Source organism: Mustela erminea, chromosome 9 (assembly GCF_009829155.1).
Source record: "Mustela erminea isolate mMusErm1 chromosome 9, mMusErm1.Pri, whole genome shotgun sequence".
NCBI classification, from domain to species: Eukaryota; Metazoa; Chordata; class Mammalia; order Carnivora; family Mustelidae; genus Mustela; species Mustela erminea.
The window spans coordinates 16,544,744-16,562,393 of NC_045622.1; the positions used below are offsets into that span (position 1 = coordinate 16,544,744).

Consider the following 17,650-nt stretch of genomic DNA (forward strand, 5'->3'; position numbering starts at 1 on the left):
TACTCACTATACGCACCTACTGCCATGGGGAGTGTGTAGACATCTGAGACATCAGGGCTCCCTTGAGATGGGGCTCCTTCCATCAGGAGGTGTCGGAGAGAGGGTGGAGGGGAGGAGTGATGAGGAAAGCCAAGGGAGAGGGGGCACCTTCCCGCTGATGAGGCCCCTTGGTTGCCTGACAGCAGCCTGGCTCTGTGCCCCCGCCACCTCCCCCCCGGTCCCCTTGCCAGATGCATCTCTTCTTATTAGCCATCTGCCCCTCGTGCTGCTGGGAGCCCACAGCGCACAGGCAGCTGCCCTGTTCGAGAGCCCAGAGATAATATCAGCTTACGAGTCAATACGTTCTCTGGCACGTCTGTGTTCCCCTAACGGGAATGCGGCAGGATCCAAAATATACTTAATCCTTAACCGGCTCCACGCTGTCAGGGGTTGGAGGCTCCAAAAGAGCCTTTGTCATTCTAGTTTGTAAGCTGTGGTTCATCAGGCTGGACTCTGGGCGGGGAGCTCTGGCCCACGGCCTCAGGCCTTGGCAGCGGCTACCATAGGTGAGTGTGCAGGGACAGGCCAGGGGCCCTGGCCGGGCTATGTCTTAAGAAAAGGAGTCTGCAATGCGGTGTAAGCAGTGCTTTGGCCCAGCTGGAAAGGAAGCCCGGGGCTCCTGCCATCTGTCCCGATAGGCTGAGTGGCTGTTGGGTTCGTCCTGGGCTCTGTAACTACAGAGCTCTGTGCAAAGTGCTCGGAATGAGCGTGCGTTGGGTGTGACTTCAGGGCATGAACATGACCTGACCTGTGCTGGAAGCCATTCTTCCAGGAGCAGGATTGGTGAGCTAAGTAAATGCACACCTGCTTTGCCGGGTTTCCTCACACACAGCCTTGGAGGGCCCGCACACCTTGAGCTCAGCCCTGCGGGAGGAGGGCGATTCTTCTCCCTTTGACATTGACCCGCCTCCATGGGACTGGTGCCTGCAGGTTTTATCTTGCTGGGAGAGCAGCTGACTCCAGCCAGCCAGGGCCCTGGAAGAGGGTGGTGGCTCCTGGGAGCATGCCCTTGAGCTTTTAAATGTCACTAGCCTGGATGGGGTCTCTCTGACTCCCTCATTCAAAGCAGCTCCCCCTACTCCACTATTGTTCCCGTAGATGGCTGAAATTCTGTTTTTTTGTGTGTGCTTACTGTCTGTCTCCTCCAAGAACCCACAGCCTCCTTGAGAGCAGGACATGAGTCTCTCTTGTTCGAATCTTTTGTGCCTGGAATATCTTTTGTGCCTGGGTCTGGCTCATGATAAGTACTCGAGTATCTGTTAAATGAATGGGAAAATGTAATAATAAGCGAAGGCACAACCCTATGGGCAGACCTCCAGGCTGAGATTCTTCGAAAGCAAACCTGGCTTTGTCACTCCCCTGACAACAGTCCCCTCCGATCCCAGCCCCTATAGGATGAAGTGTGGGTTTCCTCACCTGCTGGCCAGGCTGCTGAGCTCTGACCTCTGCTGACCTCCCCAGCCTCCTCTCTTCCTGTTCACTCACCCCTGTATCCCCCGTGCTCACCTGGCAACTCCCAAGCATTGCTGTGCATGTGACCTTGGGACCTGCTGAGAAGGCGGACTCCCAGCCCTCAGCTCAGCTGATTCGGATTCAGTGGGTGTTGGGTGGGGCCCAGGAATTGCCACAGTTTTAAAAAAAAGATTTTATTTATTTATTTAACTCACAGAGAGAGATCAAAGTAGGCAGAGAGACAGGTAGAGAAAGGGGGGGGAAGCAAGTTCCCAGGACCCTGAGATCATGAGCTGAGCCGAAGGCAGAGGCTTAACCCACTGAGCCACCCAGGCACCCCAATATTTTTTTTTAAAGCTATCTCGGAGAGTTCCAATGGCAGGTGGTCCGGGGACCACACTTGGAGCAGTGCTGCCCGGTCCGAGTACCCGGCAGGCAATTGGCTGACAGGGCCACAATTTCTCACCTCCGTGCCTTCCGATCACAGCCGCTGTGGGGACTTCTTTCTGGAATCACCTTTGTCCATCCTCATTTGCCACCCAGAGGATGCCTCTGCCTTCTTCAAGGCTCAGCTCAAAGGGTCACACCATCTGTGCACACAGTCCTGCTTCCCCCACGCTCACTGGACTTTTCCTCTCTCCATGCCGCGCACGTTACACGTACCCCTTTCTTAGAGATCATGCTACTTATTTCTCTTTCCTCCTCTCCTCTCCCAACACTGTGAGCTCTCAGAAGAGCCATCCATGGTTCTCTCTGGATCCTGAGTACCTAGCAGAGTGCCTGCCAGCAAACATTCATGGGACTAGAAGGAGAGCCCTGGACGTGCTCCATCCCCATGCCTCTGCCCTTGCTAACCCCCTTCTCTGACTCACGGGTCTTGCAGGAGTTCTCACTGCAGAGAATGGACAGCCTTGTCGATGACCGGGTCAACATTCTGGGATTTTCCATCTTCAACCAGTCGCATGCTTTCTTCCAAGAGTTTGCCCAGAGCCTCAACCAGTCGTGGCAGGAGAACTGTGACCATGTGCCCTTCACGGGGCCTGCGGTAAGTACCCGCCGGAGTACTGTGCCTGTTTGCCTCCTCCTGCAGGTACCCTCCTGGGGTCCAGCCCAGTCCAGGCCCCCGCTCAGAGAGAGGTGTGCACCAGTGCTGGGAAGTGGTTACAAGGGAGGTTTGGGGAGGAATGAGCTGTGAGCAGCAAGCTTCTTGGAGGCCCGTAGGGAGAGCCCTGTGCAGAGGGACAGATCTGTCATTGAGTGATATCCTGATGTCCGTGCATGTCCTGTGGCCAGACTCCCAATCGTGCTGTTGCTGAGAACTGTCTGAGTTGAGGATCCACAGTCCTCCTCTTGGAAGGTACTTGTAGCTCATCAGGTCCTCATTTTTCAGGATAGGAAACCAAAGCCCAGCCTGGGAATGGGGCTCGGGGTGGGGACGTGGAGGTCTTGTTCAAAGGTGAACATCAAGCCTTTCGAAGGGTGATGGTAGATTCTGAGATGTCCTCACTCCTGGTGCAGGGCTCTCTCCATCCTGCTGGACCACTGCTGGACCCTCTCTCATGCAGAGAGGCTATCCTGTGCCCTCACCCATGTTCTTCCTCTTTGAACTTCCTTCCTCTGCTCTATGTGTGATGGAAGCAGAGTTTTCCCCAGCATAGCGCGCTGGGTTTGATGTCCTTATTCTGTGGGGTAGGTCCAGTATGCGGGCTTGTGTCCGTCTGTTAAAAGGTGAGATCTCAGGAGACCAGGATTGTCTGGCTTTCTAGGTCCTATCCCACCCGTGTTACATTTAAGCCTCCCAAAGCCTCATAAGATAGCTCATGTGATGCTCTTGTAACTTTTCCAAGGTCTGCTATCAGTATCTTCACTTTGCCTATGATGTAACTAGGCCCAGAAAGGTTAAGTAAACAGCCCAGGGTCACAGAGCTAGTAAGCAGAGGAACCAGCATCAGAACTCAGGTCAAAGTTTTAATCACTATGCTGTTTTCCCCCTTCTAGGAGCTTCATTCGTGGTGCCACTGCACACTGGCCTGGCAAGTGAGAGTAGTTAGTGGGTGTTTGTCAAACGAATGAGGGAGTCAGGGAGGAGGAAGGCGGAACAGTGAGCTAGAGACAGAACAAACTGGAAAAGAGGTAGGCCCAGGAGGTGGCAGTGGAAACGGACACCCTCCTGGCGTGGGACCTTCCCTGGAGGGCTCCTAAAATAGGAGCAAGACCTGGCTTTGATACATGTCCAGGGGCAAGGGTGTTTCTGGGTATTTGCACAAACGGACACCTAATTAGTGGTTGGCCAAGGTCATGATCCAGAGACAGGCTTCCTGAAGGCAGGCGCGTGGATGGAGGGCCCTTCCAGCAAGCCGTGTACCTCAAGGACTGCATAGGCTGCTGGCAGTCCTTGGAAGGAAGGAGTAACTAAGGGGTCAGAGCTCATGCAGAGCTCAGGGAGCTGTGAGCAGGGAGCCGGGTAGAAGGACACTTGAGAACTGAGTTTCAGGAACGGTTTAAGGAGCACATTCCGACAAAGTATTTTAGACCTGAAAGAGGTGAGAATCCACAGGAGGGACTTGGCAGGGGTGAGACATCGGAAGGAAAGGGCTTCTTCCCACCAGTAGATGGGTTTGGGACAGCCCAGGACATGCTCAAGCATGGTAGGATGAGGCTCGTCCCTCCCAGCCGGATGCAGACCTGTCCCCTGCTCTCCCGGCCGGTCTTGCAGCCATGGCTCCCAAATTCTGATGAGGTGCTGGCAGCCTGGGAAGGCTCACGGGGTAGTACCAGGAAAGGAAGCAAAGCTTGCTGCCTGCTCTCCAGCCCAGACTCCTCCACATTCGGCACCTGGCCTGGTGAAATAAAAAAGTCTCTGGGCCATATTTCTAGTTGCTCTCAGAGGGGCTCAGCCCTTCCATTTGTGCTCACAACGACCACAGGCAGGCAGAGGAGAGGCCCGCCCAGGACCTAGTGAGAGGGCTTGCAAGGACTTGACAGGCAGGCCAGCCGGGGACCGGCCGTGCTCACATGCGCCTGAGAGACCACTGGCCTCGGAGGCACAGAGGACCTGGATTCAAACACTGGCCTTGCCGGGTTCTTGCTCTGTGATCTTTGGTAGTTCCATAACTCTTCTGAGCCTCTGATTTTTTTTTTTTAAGATTTTATTTATTTATTTGCCAGGTAGAGAGGCATCACAAGTAGGCAGAGAGGCAGGCAGAGAGAGGGAAGCAGGCTCCCTGCTGAGCAGAGAGCCCAATGCGGGGCTCAGTCCCAGGACCCTGGGATCATGACCTGAGCTGAAGGCAGAGGCTTAACACACTGAGCCACCCAGGCGCCCCTGAGCCTCCAATTCTTTACCTGTCATTTGGGGCTGATTCTGCTCGACCATTTTAGGAGATTTTTCTGAACATAAAATGGAACATAAGTCTATCTTCAAATCAGTTATTCACTAAATGAGCTTATTTAACACGTTATAGGGCCGCCTCAGGGAGAAGTATTAGGAGATGTTTCTGGTAGTTTTTGCCGTATAAATGCTGAGTAACAATCAACCCCCAAATTGCAGGAGCATGTGACGTGCAGCTCTCTTGTAGTTCATGGATCCGTACATCAGATCGGCTTGTCTGGGGCTTGTCTGGGGCGTGAGGGAGGATTAGCTACAGATTCCTAACCCAGCTGGAGTTCAGCACATCTGAGCCCTTCCCTCTGTGAATCGGGCCTCGGCCTCGCATCTTCTCAAGGCAATGGCAGGGCTGTGACAAAGCAAGTAGGAATGCACCAGGCTTTTTAGTGCTAATTTCCCAGAATGGGCACACAGCGACTGCCACATCATGTTGCTGGCCAAAGAAAGGCACACAGACACTTTCAAAGTCAGGGAATGAGGAAACAGACTCTGCGCTTTTGGAGAAGGAAAGTAAGGAGTTAGAAGGAAAAGACCTGAGTCCAGGGTAGAATGAAGGATGGGGACCCAGCCCGTAATCCACCCCGGTGAAGCAGAGCCAAAGCCTTTACCTTTCGGGATTCGTGATGTGTGAAGTAAGATCTGCCTCCACCACTAGTTAAATGGTCCTTGTGGGATCTTGCCCTGTGGAACCCGAGTGAAGCCCCTTAGTTCTGCCTGGAATGGTCAGGGAAGGCTTCCCGGAAGAGGTGGATGCAAAGACCACATTGCTGCTCGCTGCACGTGCGGGACACCGTGCAGGGTGTGAAGGCATCCAGGGTGGAGCAGGGGCCGCCTGTCCGGTCATACGGAAGTAGCCCTCCTGATCTCATTTTTGTCCTTCCCCATTCAGTCTTGGACCTCCCAAAGCCTCAGCGTCCTGTGCTCCCCAAGAATGTGGGGGACCTTCAGGGAATGAGGGTTTCTCTGGAGGCTCCCTCTACATTGGGGGTGGAGAACAAGAGTATAAGCCTACTTCAGAGGGGCGATGTGAGGAGAGGAAGCGTGAGCCTGAGACCCAGCCCCGGTCCCCGGGAGAGGACAGTCCGTCCTGTGTCCCGGATTGTGGTGCTACCTCAGTCAGCTTTCTCTTGGCCGAGCCCTGCTGTTTTCTTGCCGACGAAATAGGGACGTGTGTTCTTTCTAGCTCAGGAGACCAGGGTGCTCATTCCATGTGTTTCAACCGAGCGCAGAGCTGAGGAACCCTGGACCCTTCCCACAAAATTATCCCACCTCGACCTCTTCTTTTCCTATTCATGACGTCCTATAGCAGATGAGAGTGGTCACACGCCCTTTGTTTGGTAAATGGAGAAACTGAGGCACAGAAGAAGGAGATGAGAGCCCAAGACCGCCTCTCTGTGCCAAGAGCCTTGCAGCCACCATCTCCGTGGCCTCTGAGGAGGAAGGGAAGCTGTTACAGAAACTCCTCACTTGGAAGAATATGGAAAGAAAGCTCCCAGCTTCAAACAGCAACAAATCCTTCTCAAGGCTTCTCACTTAGCAACTGCCTTTTGAAAAGCGGTGCCTCTTCCTGTCTCTTTGGGGGTTGAAATTCCCAGCACAAACAGCCCAGCCCTTTCATTTGCTGGGGAGCTGGAAGGCGAGAAATAATCAGTTCCAGGAAAGCCCAGGTCCGTCTCTCCCCCCATCCAGCTTTCTAAAAAGGCTGCAGCCAGCCAGCTCCTCCACGGGACCCGCTCTCTCCTGCCTCCAGGGTCCTCTTCTCTCTCGAAGTTCCCCTCTGCGCTCTCTGTCTCAGGTCCGGTCTCTCTTCCTTCTCGTGCCTTCTCTCTGGACTCTTTCCTTCTCCTTTTCCCCTCCCCCAGTCACCTCCTTCCCTTCTCTTCCCCTTCCCCTTCCTCTCCTGCCCTCCACCTGCCTTCTGCACCCTTGGCGTCTCTCTTGTCCCGTTTCTCTTCCTCCTGAATTGTGTGTGCCCCCCTTGTGTGCAGGGCAGCTGCTCTGAGGACACAGAGAGGGAGCATCTGAGCTGAGGGGTTAGTCATCGAGAAAGAGAGCGAGCAAGCTGGGCTCAGCACACAGGGACACACACACACACACACACACACTCCGGCCCGGGATGCATCTCCAGGTGGCTGACAGCACGTTTCTCTCTTGCCTCCCGCCTGACGCTGTGCGAGCTGTGGGCGGGGGAGCTGGGGATGGAGACACATACCCACTATTTCACGTGCCGTTCCCATTAATCACACTGCAAAGAACAAAATTCGTAGAAAATCGTTAAAATTACAGATGGCTAGGTTAAGTAATTAGAATTTAGGCTAAAACAGATGTTTGTAATTAAGTGTTTATTTCATTGAATGAAACCCAGATTGTACGGACTATTCGATGAGATTTTAATGGCTCCTGTCCTGGTCTGATTTGGGGGGACAGAGTTTAAGCTACAGAGGTTCAGAGACGAATGGGCATCCGAGAGAAGGGGATCCCAGTGGTCTGGGTGAGCGAGCTGCCCAGGGAGGGGGAGATGAGGTTTACAGGGGTGTGTTTGGAAGATATTCTTATTTTTCCTTCAGAGGAGGGGGCGGAAACTCAGCCACTGTTCCCTGAGTCAGATTGATTTCATCTTAATTTATACAGTCTTTCGTTCCCCTAAACAATTTACAAACAGCTCAAAAGGAAATAACAATGAAGAACCAAATGATAATATAAAAACAAGGGAAATCAAGAGTCCCTTGCCAACAACATTTTGGTGCCAAGAAAAGAGGAGAGGATTTTAAACAAGGATTGAGCCGTTCGGGGGATTTAATATTTAGAAGATCAGGGGCAGGGGAAGCAGAGACAAGACGAGAGAGGCGTGCGCACAGATGGGGCACGGAAGCCACGGAAAGACAGAGGCGGGTGGGGAAGGGAAGGGCCATGGGATGGGAGACGGGCAGGAGCAGGAACGAGGGGAGTCTCCGCCCAGACTGGAGACAGGGACGGAGCGCTGTGCTGGTACCAGAGCCGCCTTCTCCCAGGTGCAATCCTGAGTGCTTGCCGGAGCTAAACTAGTAAATAATAGCAGAGAGCCAAAGCAAGGAGAGCAGCAGGCTGCTTTGGGATGGCGATCTGCAGTGAGCCCAACTGTCGATGAGACAGAGATCCTAGGCCCTCCGGTCAGAGGTGACCTGGCTGAGCGAGGAGATGGGCATCTGGGGCGGGCTGGGCGGCGGGGCTCAGAGAGGCAGCTGGAGGATCCGGGCGGAAGGCCTGGGAGCCTCACCAGGAGTCTGCGAGACAGGGGCTGTGTATGGAGGACTCTGAGGAGACCCAGCTGGGAGGGATGGTGTTCGGGGGCTTAGAAAGTTTCTGCTCGGATGGGCCCAGGTTCAGCCGTAGAGATGACCCGTGAAGCCCGGGGCTCACTGGGGACTGCCACCGTGTCACCTCTCTGAAGTCAGTATGCAGATGGAGAGGAGACAGGAAACTTGAGGCTGACCCCCTTCCACTCACCCCTGCCCCCATCATCCCTCTCGGCTTCTGTTCCTAGAAGCGCTGGCAGATACCACGAAGGTCCCAGAGCACAGGATGCCCAAAGAACACTGTGGACGGGCACGTGCCCCACTCCCAGCAGCCGGATCATTTGCTAATAAGAGAACATCAGCCAAGAAAACCGCATCCCAGACAAGTGGGAACAGCAAGCAGGAGGCAGGAAGGAGCCTGGGGGCTGGTGGGAGGGTGTGAGGAATGGCGCGGAGAGCGGCGTCTGCCAGTCTGCAGGGACTGGGGTCTGCCAGGGACCAGCACACAGCCTCCTGAGAAGAAGGGCCTCTAGAGGGGGATGAGGGGGCCCAGGCCTCTCTGAGGGCAACCGTGCCCTGGGAGGAAGGTGGTCCCTGGGGCCTTGGTACTGGCTAAGGTGCATTCAGCTTCCAACAAGGGAAGTCTTGTATTAAATTGCTTTATGCACCAAAAGGAAACATGTGACCTCGTGTCACAGCAAGTTGGGAGGGAAGGCAGACTCTGGACGGATGTTTTTGGAAACCCAGTTTTCTTCTGTTCCTCCGTCCCCTCTGTCAAGCCAGTGCTCAGGCCAGAGCTAGGCTGGCTGCCGCAGGCCCAGGCGCCGTGTCCTGACACGGCAGTGCCGAGAGGAGAAGGAAGGACTCCCTCTCTTGGAGAGTTCTGGGAAGTGATCCCTCCCCGCTGGTCTCCGTTCCTGTCTCTGGGGATCAGAATTGGGCTGCTGGCCCGTTCCCGAATCAATGATGGTGATGATGGAAGGATTCCTGGACCACTCAGGATCCCCTGAGAGCTGGGGGTGGATTGGCCATCCCTGCAGCACGTGGGGAGTGGAGGAGACCCGCGCACTGTGGGAGCTCTGCTGGGGAGGAAAAAGGGGAGAATGGGTGCTGGGTAGGCAATCGATGGTCCTCTCCCACTGCCGCCTCTGTCCTGCCCTGTCCTGTTCTCACGACGTTTCTAAGTGGCTCTTTACTGAGAGGCTAGTGTGAGGACAGATAACCAGTCGGACCAAGGGGCAAATTGGGTGATGGCCAAACCCAGGACGAGAGAGAGGCCTGCCCACTACCTTTCCTTACCCCCAGCTCTGGCCCACGAGTCTCACGCTCCTGTCTGCTGTTGAGAAGGTCACCACGTCAAGAAGACTGCCCATGTTGTCCCGGGAGGCTGGGCATGTGAATAAATCTGACAGGGTAATGACTCACCACCGGTTTCTCGAGGGGACGGAAGGACAATGTCGTAGACACAGAAGGAAACCAGACTGGAGAAAGGGTCCTGGGACTCCGGTCCTGGCCCTTCCTCTGTCCTGCTTGGTGACTTTGGTCAGTAGGTGAATTCTTTGAGCCTTGGTTTCATCACTGATAAAATAAGAGAGTAGGTCTCTTTGATGTCTAGGAGGCTTTCCTGTCTAATAGGCCGAGATTTTGAGACTCTCTGAATGGACAGATTAGTGGCAAGACAAAGGAGAAGGTGGGACAGAAATTAGTTTACTGTATCCTTTAAATAGCCAAACAGAAGGATCTGGGGACCAATGTCAGTGGCGGTAACCAACGCCCCCCTCCTCGGGTCAATGTTTGTCTAAGCTGGAAAGGGAGAGTCTGTAGCATTGATCATTTCCATATGTCCTTTTGGCAAGGAAATGTGAGAGGTCCATTAATAAAGGAGCCACATGTGCTCGGGGGAAAATGAATTATGTGCAAAGGACAAGGACAGTTGTAGGCTCTCTGAGAAGCATTGAGCGCCTTGCAGGTGAGCCTGGGATCAATGAAGAAGGAGCTGAGCTGCAGAGGGGAAGGCGGTGGGGAGGAGAGAGCAGGAGGTGATGGGCAGGAGGGACTCTAGGGAGGTGGCCGGTCAGCACGGCTCAGCCTGACTGCAGAGCTTTCTACTGGTCCTGATCGCTCTGTTTCGTGCTCCTGCCTGCTTGGTCTTTAGGCCACAGGGCACTTCGGGGCCAGGGGACAGAAAAGGAGGGGTGAGGGAGCTGAGAGACCCAGCCCAGGCACAGCGGGTGCAGGGGCTCCTGCCTGTGTGGATGTCTTGAAGGAGAATGGGAGACGTTGAGATCTCGGTGCTCCCACATCGTAGGAGCTGAATAAATGTGGAAAGAAGGAAAAGAAGGAGCCAGAGAGGGATGGAGAGGGGAAGAAGGAGGAAGAAGGCAGTTTTGCAACGCAAGTGAATGCGGATCAGGGCTGGGATGCTCTCTGGGCTGTTCTCCCTGTAACTGACTTTTAGAAAGAAGATCTGAAGTCAACACCGCCCCCCCCCCAAGTCGCTGTCACAGCACTCCTTGCCCAACAGGCAGCTCAACTGCAGAGGGAATAAGTCCCTGTTCCCAGCGTGTTTCCTGCCTTGAGCTCCCCGTTCTTGCGACTCCCTGTAGCCTTCGTTCAGCCAGCACCTGCTCCCCGGGCTGACACCTGCCAGCACCCAGGGGGTACACAGTTGGCAGAACACGTTACAGACACGCAAGCCAGAGGGCTGCCTCTCCTTTACGGGGAGCCGTTGTTCTCTCCAGGCTTCCAGCGTGCTCGGGATTGCTCAGCACGTGCGCGAGGGCTGGGATCTAGACTCTGGGTGTCCCCGTCCCCGCCTCAAGATGCTTACACTCTGTCTTGAGAGCTCGAAAAAAATCCCAGAGGTCATCACATGGTCTCCCTGCCTCCAGCCTTGGAGGGGTTAGACTCCCAGGGCCTGGCCAGGGAGGAAGAGGTTATAAGAAGTGACAGATCCTGATATGACTGCCCCTACAGGGCCTCCCACTCAGGGCTCCTGTGCATTTTGTCTCTATTGTCATTTACACTCAGTAGGTTTTCTTGTTGGGGACTGTATGTGAACAGCCAAGTGTCGTCCAGGGCAGGCAGCTTCTGATTTTCCGCCCCTACCCAAAGCAGCAAACATTGGGTTAATACATGGGGCAGGGCTTTGGCTGAGCCTCTGTGGGCAGATTTCACCCAAAACTTAATTCAATTCTAGAAATGTGTCTTGGGGGGCCTACCACATGCTGGGGCCCGGTGCTAGATGCTAGGTGGGGTATAGAGATGATGACCCTACCTGTTCCTGCCTGAAGAGCTTGCAGTTAGACTAGGGAGAAGAAAATTTGAACAAGCTGCCTGGGCTTCTACCCTGGGCTCTGACTCCCTCTGCAGAATCATGCCTGCCTGCATTGCTGGTTTCTTGCCTCTTCCCCTCCCATGCGCCCCCCCCAAGTGTGTCCCACACTTTGCACCCCTGTGCATGTCCAGTTCCACCTCTGGAGGCCCTTTTCCCTTTCCTCAGCTGCTCCCCCTCCCAGATCCAGTGATGTCTCTACCAAAATCCTTCAGTGCTCAGTTCCCACGCTGTGTCCTCCAAGAAACGTTTTCTTGATCATGCAACATGGTCTTCCTCTTTGGACCCCACCCTGCCCTGCCTTGACCTTTGTGTGTCCGCTCACTCAGTTTCACGTTACCCTTGTTTGGATCCTGTCCCCCGCCCCGTACACCCTCTCCTATCCATGGCAGCCTCTTGCAGGAATAGAGTCTTGCTCAGTTTGGGTTTTGCGTTTACCAAGTGCTTTGTAAGTACCCATCACACTGAGTAGTACAGAGCAGTTGACCGACAGTAGGAATATCCAGGGAGACGCCATTTCCTGGGGTCTTCTAGGAAGAGGTGACCTTTGGCCGAGCATCGAGCAATGGGCAGATCTGAACGTAGTGTCCAGGTTGCTTCCCTCTTCCCGAGATCGGTAGCCCCATCCCCTTCTTGGGGATTTCGGACAGCAACGGGATTTGCTACCTCCTTGGGGCAAAGAAAGAAAAAGACATCCTTGAAAGTGGTTGGGGCTCCGAGGCACAGCTGGGTGGTCCAATCCCAGAGAAGCCTTCGCCACCCCTGCCTGCCTCGGGCAAACACCTGAATGCTTCGGGGAAGTGGAGCTGTCCCAGAGCCAGGCAGTGGCCCCGAGCAACAAACAAGGGCCCTTATTTCTTCTTTGTTTCTCTTTTCTCTTGTCCCCCTCCCTTCTTTTCTTCCTCCTTTCCCTTCTCCACCCCCTTCACACCCATCCCTCCTTCTCCCTGCGCCCCCCCCCCCCGCCCCTGCCCTCCTGCTCGCCGTCCGCCCCCTCCCAGCTGTCCTCAGCCCTGCTGTTTGATGCTGTCTACGCCGTGGTCACCGCCGTGCAGGAGCTCAACCGCAGCCAGGAGATCGGCGTGAAGCCTCTGTCCTGCGGCTCGGCCCAGATCTGGCAGCACGGCACCAGCCTCATGAACTACCTGCGTATGGTGAGGGGCCGCTGGGGCCCCGCAGTGGGGGGTGGGACGCTCTGCTTGCCGTCCTGCGCCTCCAGGCCTTCTTGGAATATCCCAGCCCTGGATAAAACAGCCATCCGCAGTGACACCATTCCCTGCACTGTGGGCCACCATTGTTCCCTGATCCCTGACGCCCCACTGAGGAGGCATAGTCTGGAGCTGGCTTTCCTGGCCACATCCAGCTGTGGCTCCCCTGAGGGGGTGGACATGGATCTCTAGGCCACGAAGAAGACCTCTCCTGTCAGAGAAGCCTGGTGCAGAGTGGGTTTTGCATTTAGAGTCAGGGGTTTCCTGACTCCCTGCAGACCCAAAGGTGGGTGAGCAGCTTCCCAAAAAGGATAGATTCTGTTAACAAATAGCACCCTGGGGGAGGAACACAGGAGAACTGGAGTTCAGGCCGCCATCTTGGCACTGTGTTGTTTTATGTGTGGTCCTTGGGTGTGGGGCATCCTTCTCCGACTCCAGCCCCAGCCAAGTCTGAATTCATTCCAGAAACATCACATTTGTAGTCATAAGATCCTGTGGTTGAGAGACAGGCAGGAGAATGGACCTTGATGGTCTGCTTTCTCTCAGGCATCCTTAAATAGCCCGTGTGTGGAATGCTTAGAGCCAAGTAGGACACGGGCCCTATTTTGTGCTGTAACTCACTCTCTCTTGGACAGGTAGAATTGGAAGGTCTCACCGGCCACATTGAATTCAACAGCAAAGGCCAGAGGTCCAACTATGCCTTGAAAATCTTACAGTTCACCAGGAACGGTTTTCGGCAGGTAAGTCTGGCTCCACAGCCATGATGGCCCATCCTTCCTCATTGTTCCCTTCTGCGTCCCCAACCCTCCCATCCCATATCTCCTTGGCACCCAGGATGGCCCCTTCTCTCGGTTATTGCTGGGAGCTACAGGTTGCCTCCTATGCATGGCTCCCGGCATGCACCAGCCTCCCCCACTTCCGGCCACCAAATCAGCTAGTGTGGGTCAGGGACTGCAGCCTCAGCAGAATACCAAGAAGGAGGCCATCATGCTCTGTAGGGGAAGGGGGGCAAGAGGGTATCACATAAGGAAGAAATTCCCAGGCCATGCCCACCATTTTGAATTATTCTACTCCCTGAGTTTCACCCTAATGCTGGAGCCAGCATCAGACTCCTGAGAGCACACAGGGAAGGAACCAACTGGGTCCCTTTGGTGTTGGAGTGGATGGGCAGCTCCCTCCTGCTGGCTCTTTCCTGACCGACCCACGCCCACCCATGCTGCTCACAGCCCTCCCCTCCTGTCTGCTACCTATCTTCTCCCATCAGCTCTGGATAGCTCGGTCCTCTGAAGCTCCTTTTCAACCCCTTACTGCTCCCTCCTTTTTCCATGAGCTCATTCTCCCTCTGTCCGGTCCCCTCACATCAGCGGAGACAGGGATCTGCACAGCCCCTCCAGGAGCCTCCCTGAAGGTCTCCCAACTGCCCCATCATCTGGATAATCAACCCCCTATTCTTAAGCTAACCCTCCTCCAGCCTTAGAAAAGCCAGAGAAATCGGAACTGATGAGCTAATTATAGCAGGAACCAGACGCACTGGAGGGCTTCTGGCTGTCAGAGTAGCTGAGCGCAGGAATGTGGCCCGGAAGGGGCTACAGTCACCTTTCCTCAAGGTTATCCAGATTCTTTGCCCTCCTCCTCCTCTTCCCCTTCCTCTCCTCCCCCTCCATCATCATCATCACCATCACAGAGCAGCTTGGCGCTTCCTAAGCTCTTACCACCGGCCATAAACCATATTGGTTGTGTCCTATGTGTTTTCTCATTTAACCTTACAGACTAGGTGCTTTCCATTTATTTTCATTTTATTTGTTTGTCATCTGCGCATAGAGACAGTTAATCTGGATACCATCTATTTCCTTTTCTTGTCCGGCTCAGTGGCTAGAACGTCAGCATTCAATATTGATAAGTTGTTTCTGCTCTTAAGGGGAACACTCTGGCCTTCCACCATTAAATGTGCTGCTGGCCCTGGAACTCTATAGATGTTCTTTATCAAGTTGAGGGCTTTCCCTTCTCTTTCTAACTTCCTGAGAGTTAAATTCTGTCAGGTGCTCTGTCTGGGTCAACAGGTAGAATTGTATTACTTTTCTTCTTTAGCATGATCATAGGGTGGATTATATTAATTGGTTTTCAAATGTTTAACCAGCGTCACACCCCTGGAATAAATCCCACTTGGACAGAGTGTATAATCTGTAGGCATTGTTGGATTTGGTTTGCTAATATTTTGTTGAGGATTTAACATCTATGTTCTGAGTGGTTACTGCCTTGGGCTTGAAGGGTTTTTTACTTAATTTTTTTTATTCCTTTTGTCTGCTTTAGGTATCAGGGTTCTGGCTTCACAAAATGAATTAAGAAGTGTTCCCTTTCTCTTCTGTGTTCTGGAATAAGTTGTATACAACTGCTGTTAATTCTTCTCTAAATGTTTGGTGACACACTCCAGGGAAGCCATCTGGGCCTAGAGATTTGTTTTTCAGGAACCTTTAAATTACAAATTCAATTTCTGAAATGGTTATAGGACTATGCAGGTTATTTGTTCCATCTTAGTTAGGGTTTGTTCTTCTTAGTTGGTAGTCGGTGATAGGTACTTTTTTTTAATGCCTATTTTATAAGTGAGGAAAGGATGCTCGTGGAGGTGGCCGGACCTGGCCTTGAACAGTTAGCATGGTAGCTGACATCTCTGACTCTGAAGCTCGCCTTCTTAATCGTTATGACAGACAAATCATGCCTCAACATCGCCTTGGTAATTTGTTCAAAACACAGGTTTTTAGACTCCTCTGTACAAGGGTCCCATTGGATAGACCTCGGGTAGGGTCCAGGAACTGATGTGGTCACTGAGTATGCAGGGGGATTCCAACAAAACCCTAGACTACACTGATGAGTCCTGGCCACACCTACATCCTGCCACTCTGTTCCCATGTCTGAGGGGCTCCGGTTCAGCCCTTCCTTCCGGGAGGACAGTGATTATGCTAGGCCACGATGCCACATTACCTTTCTTGGAAAACAACAAGATAAAAGGAGAGAGTCCAGGGTTAGGTAGATAACCAGAAACGTTGGGCTAGAGTATCACCTAATGGTCATCTCATTTCTCTAACCAACCGATGAGCATGTGCTCAGTATGAGTGCAAGTTCTGGCTTCCCCGGCTGAACATTTATGCAGAAGAAGCAAGTCCCTACGAGTGTGGATTTGACCCTAAAGGGTCAGCATGCCTCCCTTTTTCTATGCGATTTTCCCTAGTAGCTGTAACATTTCCACTCTTTGATCTAGAAATGACACCGCTTCCTTCTGTCAGGTACTGTGCTGGGCTCGGAAGAAACCAAGCTACAGAAGGCACAGTCCCTGGCCCTGAGAGAGCTCACAGTCAGGGGACACAGGAAAATAATAAGTGCAGTTTGGGGTTAGGAACCTCAGATCATGCCCTCGGGCTTCTAATTCCCTGAACAAAGGAAGCCTGTAGGGAAATTGCCAGGCGGACTTCTGTGAGCCCCAGTATGCTCATGGGCTGCGAAATGAAGAACGTTCATTCCTGTGTTCAGTAAATACCTGTTGTGCCTACTATGGTCCTGACTTTTGTCTAAGCACAGGCTTTAAAGAATGGGCAAAGTGTCTGCTTTCCTGGGGCCTATATTGTAGTATGGGACAAACAATGGCAAACACATCCTACATAATACAGCGTCAGTACTGATCAGCGCTATAGGAAAAATTAGAAAGGGTAAGGAAATGAAGCGCGTGGGGATAATCACGGGGAAGACGTAGTTAGGAGAACATAACACTCATGCCCAGCCCCAGATGCACTCCATAGAAGGTTCAGTCCCAGGCTCCCCATTGAACCTCACACCTGTGTTCAGAGCACTGCCTGGAAGGGGTCCCCTTCCAGCCCCCTCCCACCAGGCAACACCCACAGTGGCAGAGTTGGTTGGAAGCTCTGACCCCATCTTCTGCTTGAATGACAGCTGGTTAGGCTCAAAGTACCTCTTTCCCTTAACTCTGCTTGTCCAGTAGGCACTACTCAGGCTGGGAAGAAACGGCATCGCCAGCCTCCAGGCCCCAGCTCAGCCCAGCCCAGCCCAGCCCAGGGCAGCCCAGTACAGCCCAGCCCAGCCCAGCTCAGCTCAGCTCACCTCAGCCAAGCCCAGCCCATCAGGGGATTCTGGTCTGCAGCATCCTGAACAGTGGCTACTGGTCCTTCTTCAGCTGCATACACGGTTGGTGTAGGTAGGGTGTCTCCAACCCAGACGTGCAGAGGAATGACCTAGGTGCTTGCTGTAATCGTACATTCCCAGGCCCCACAGCTGTAAATTCTGAGTCAGTAAAAGGGGTTGCCTTGCGTAGGTCTGCATATTCTTGTCTGGCACCCAAAGAGCCAATTACAATATAGGGAGGCCACAGGCTGTGTTTTGACAAATAGTGCCCTCTGTGCATAGAATTTCCTCTTGACCTCCCCCCACTCCCATCTTTTTGAGCCAAGGAGTCCATCAAAGAGGAAGACGTTTCTGGTCTTCCGCTACCCTAAGGGATGCACATTATTCTAAGATTTTATTTTAATACCAATTAGTTAACATGCAGTGTGATATTAGTTTCAGGTGTACAAATAGTGACTCAGCATGTCCCTGTGTCATCTGGGGCTCATCACGACCCGTGCCTTCCTCCGTCCCCGTCACCTAGTTCACCCCTCCTCCCACCCCACCCCTTTCTGGTGACCAGCAGTTTGCTCTCTGTAGTTAAGAGTCTGTTTCTTGGTTTGCCCTCCTTGTCTCTTCCCCCCCGCCCTTGGCTTGTTTGATTTGTTTCCTAAATTCCACATACGCCTGAGATCATATGGTATTCGTCTTTCTCTGACTGATTTCACTTAGTGTATTACTTTCCAGATCCATCCATGTCATTGCAAAAGGCAAGCTTTCATTCTTTTTTATGGCTAAGTAATATTCTTTATTATCACATCTTCTTTATCCATTCATCATTGGA

General features: G+C 53.2%; 1 protein-coding gene across 2 annotated transcripts in view; it reads left to right on the forward strand.

Moving 5' to 3' along the window:
- The window catches only part of GRIK4 (glutamate ionotropic receptor kainate type subunit 4), a 415,182-nt gene that overhangs the window by 297,496 nt on the left and 100,036 nt on the right, over positions 1-17,650 (forward strand). For both annotated transcript variants that reach the window (XM_032359115.1, XM_032359116.1), the window contains 3 exons: positions 2,375-2,536; positions 12,490-12,642; positions 13,332-13,436. In XM_032359115.1, the coding sequence (XP_032215006.1) occupies positions 2,375-2,536; positions 12,490-12,642; positions 13,332-13,436 (420 nt within the window). The remainder of the gene's footprint in view (positions 1-2,374; positions 2,537-12,489; positions 12,643-13,331; positions 13,437-17,650) is intronic.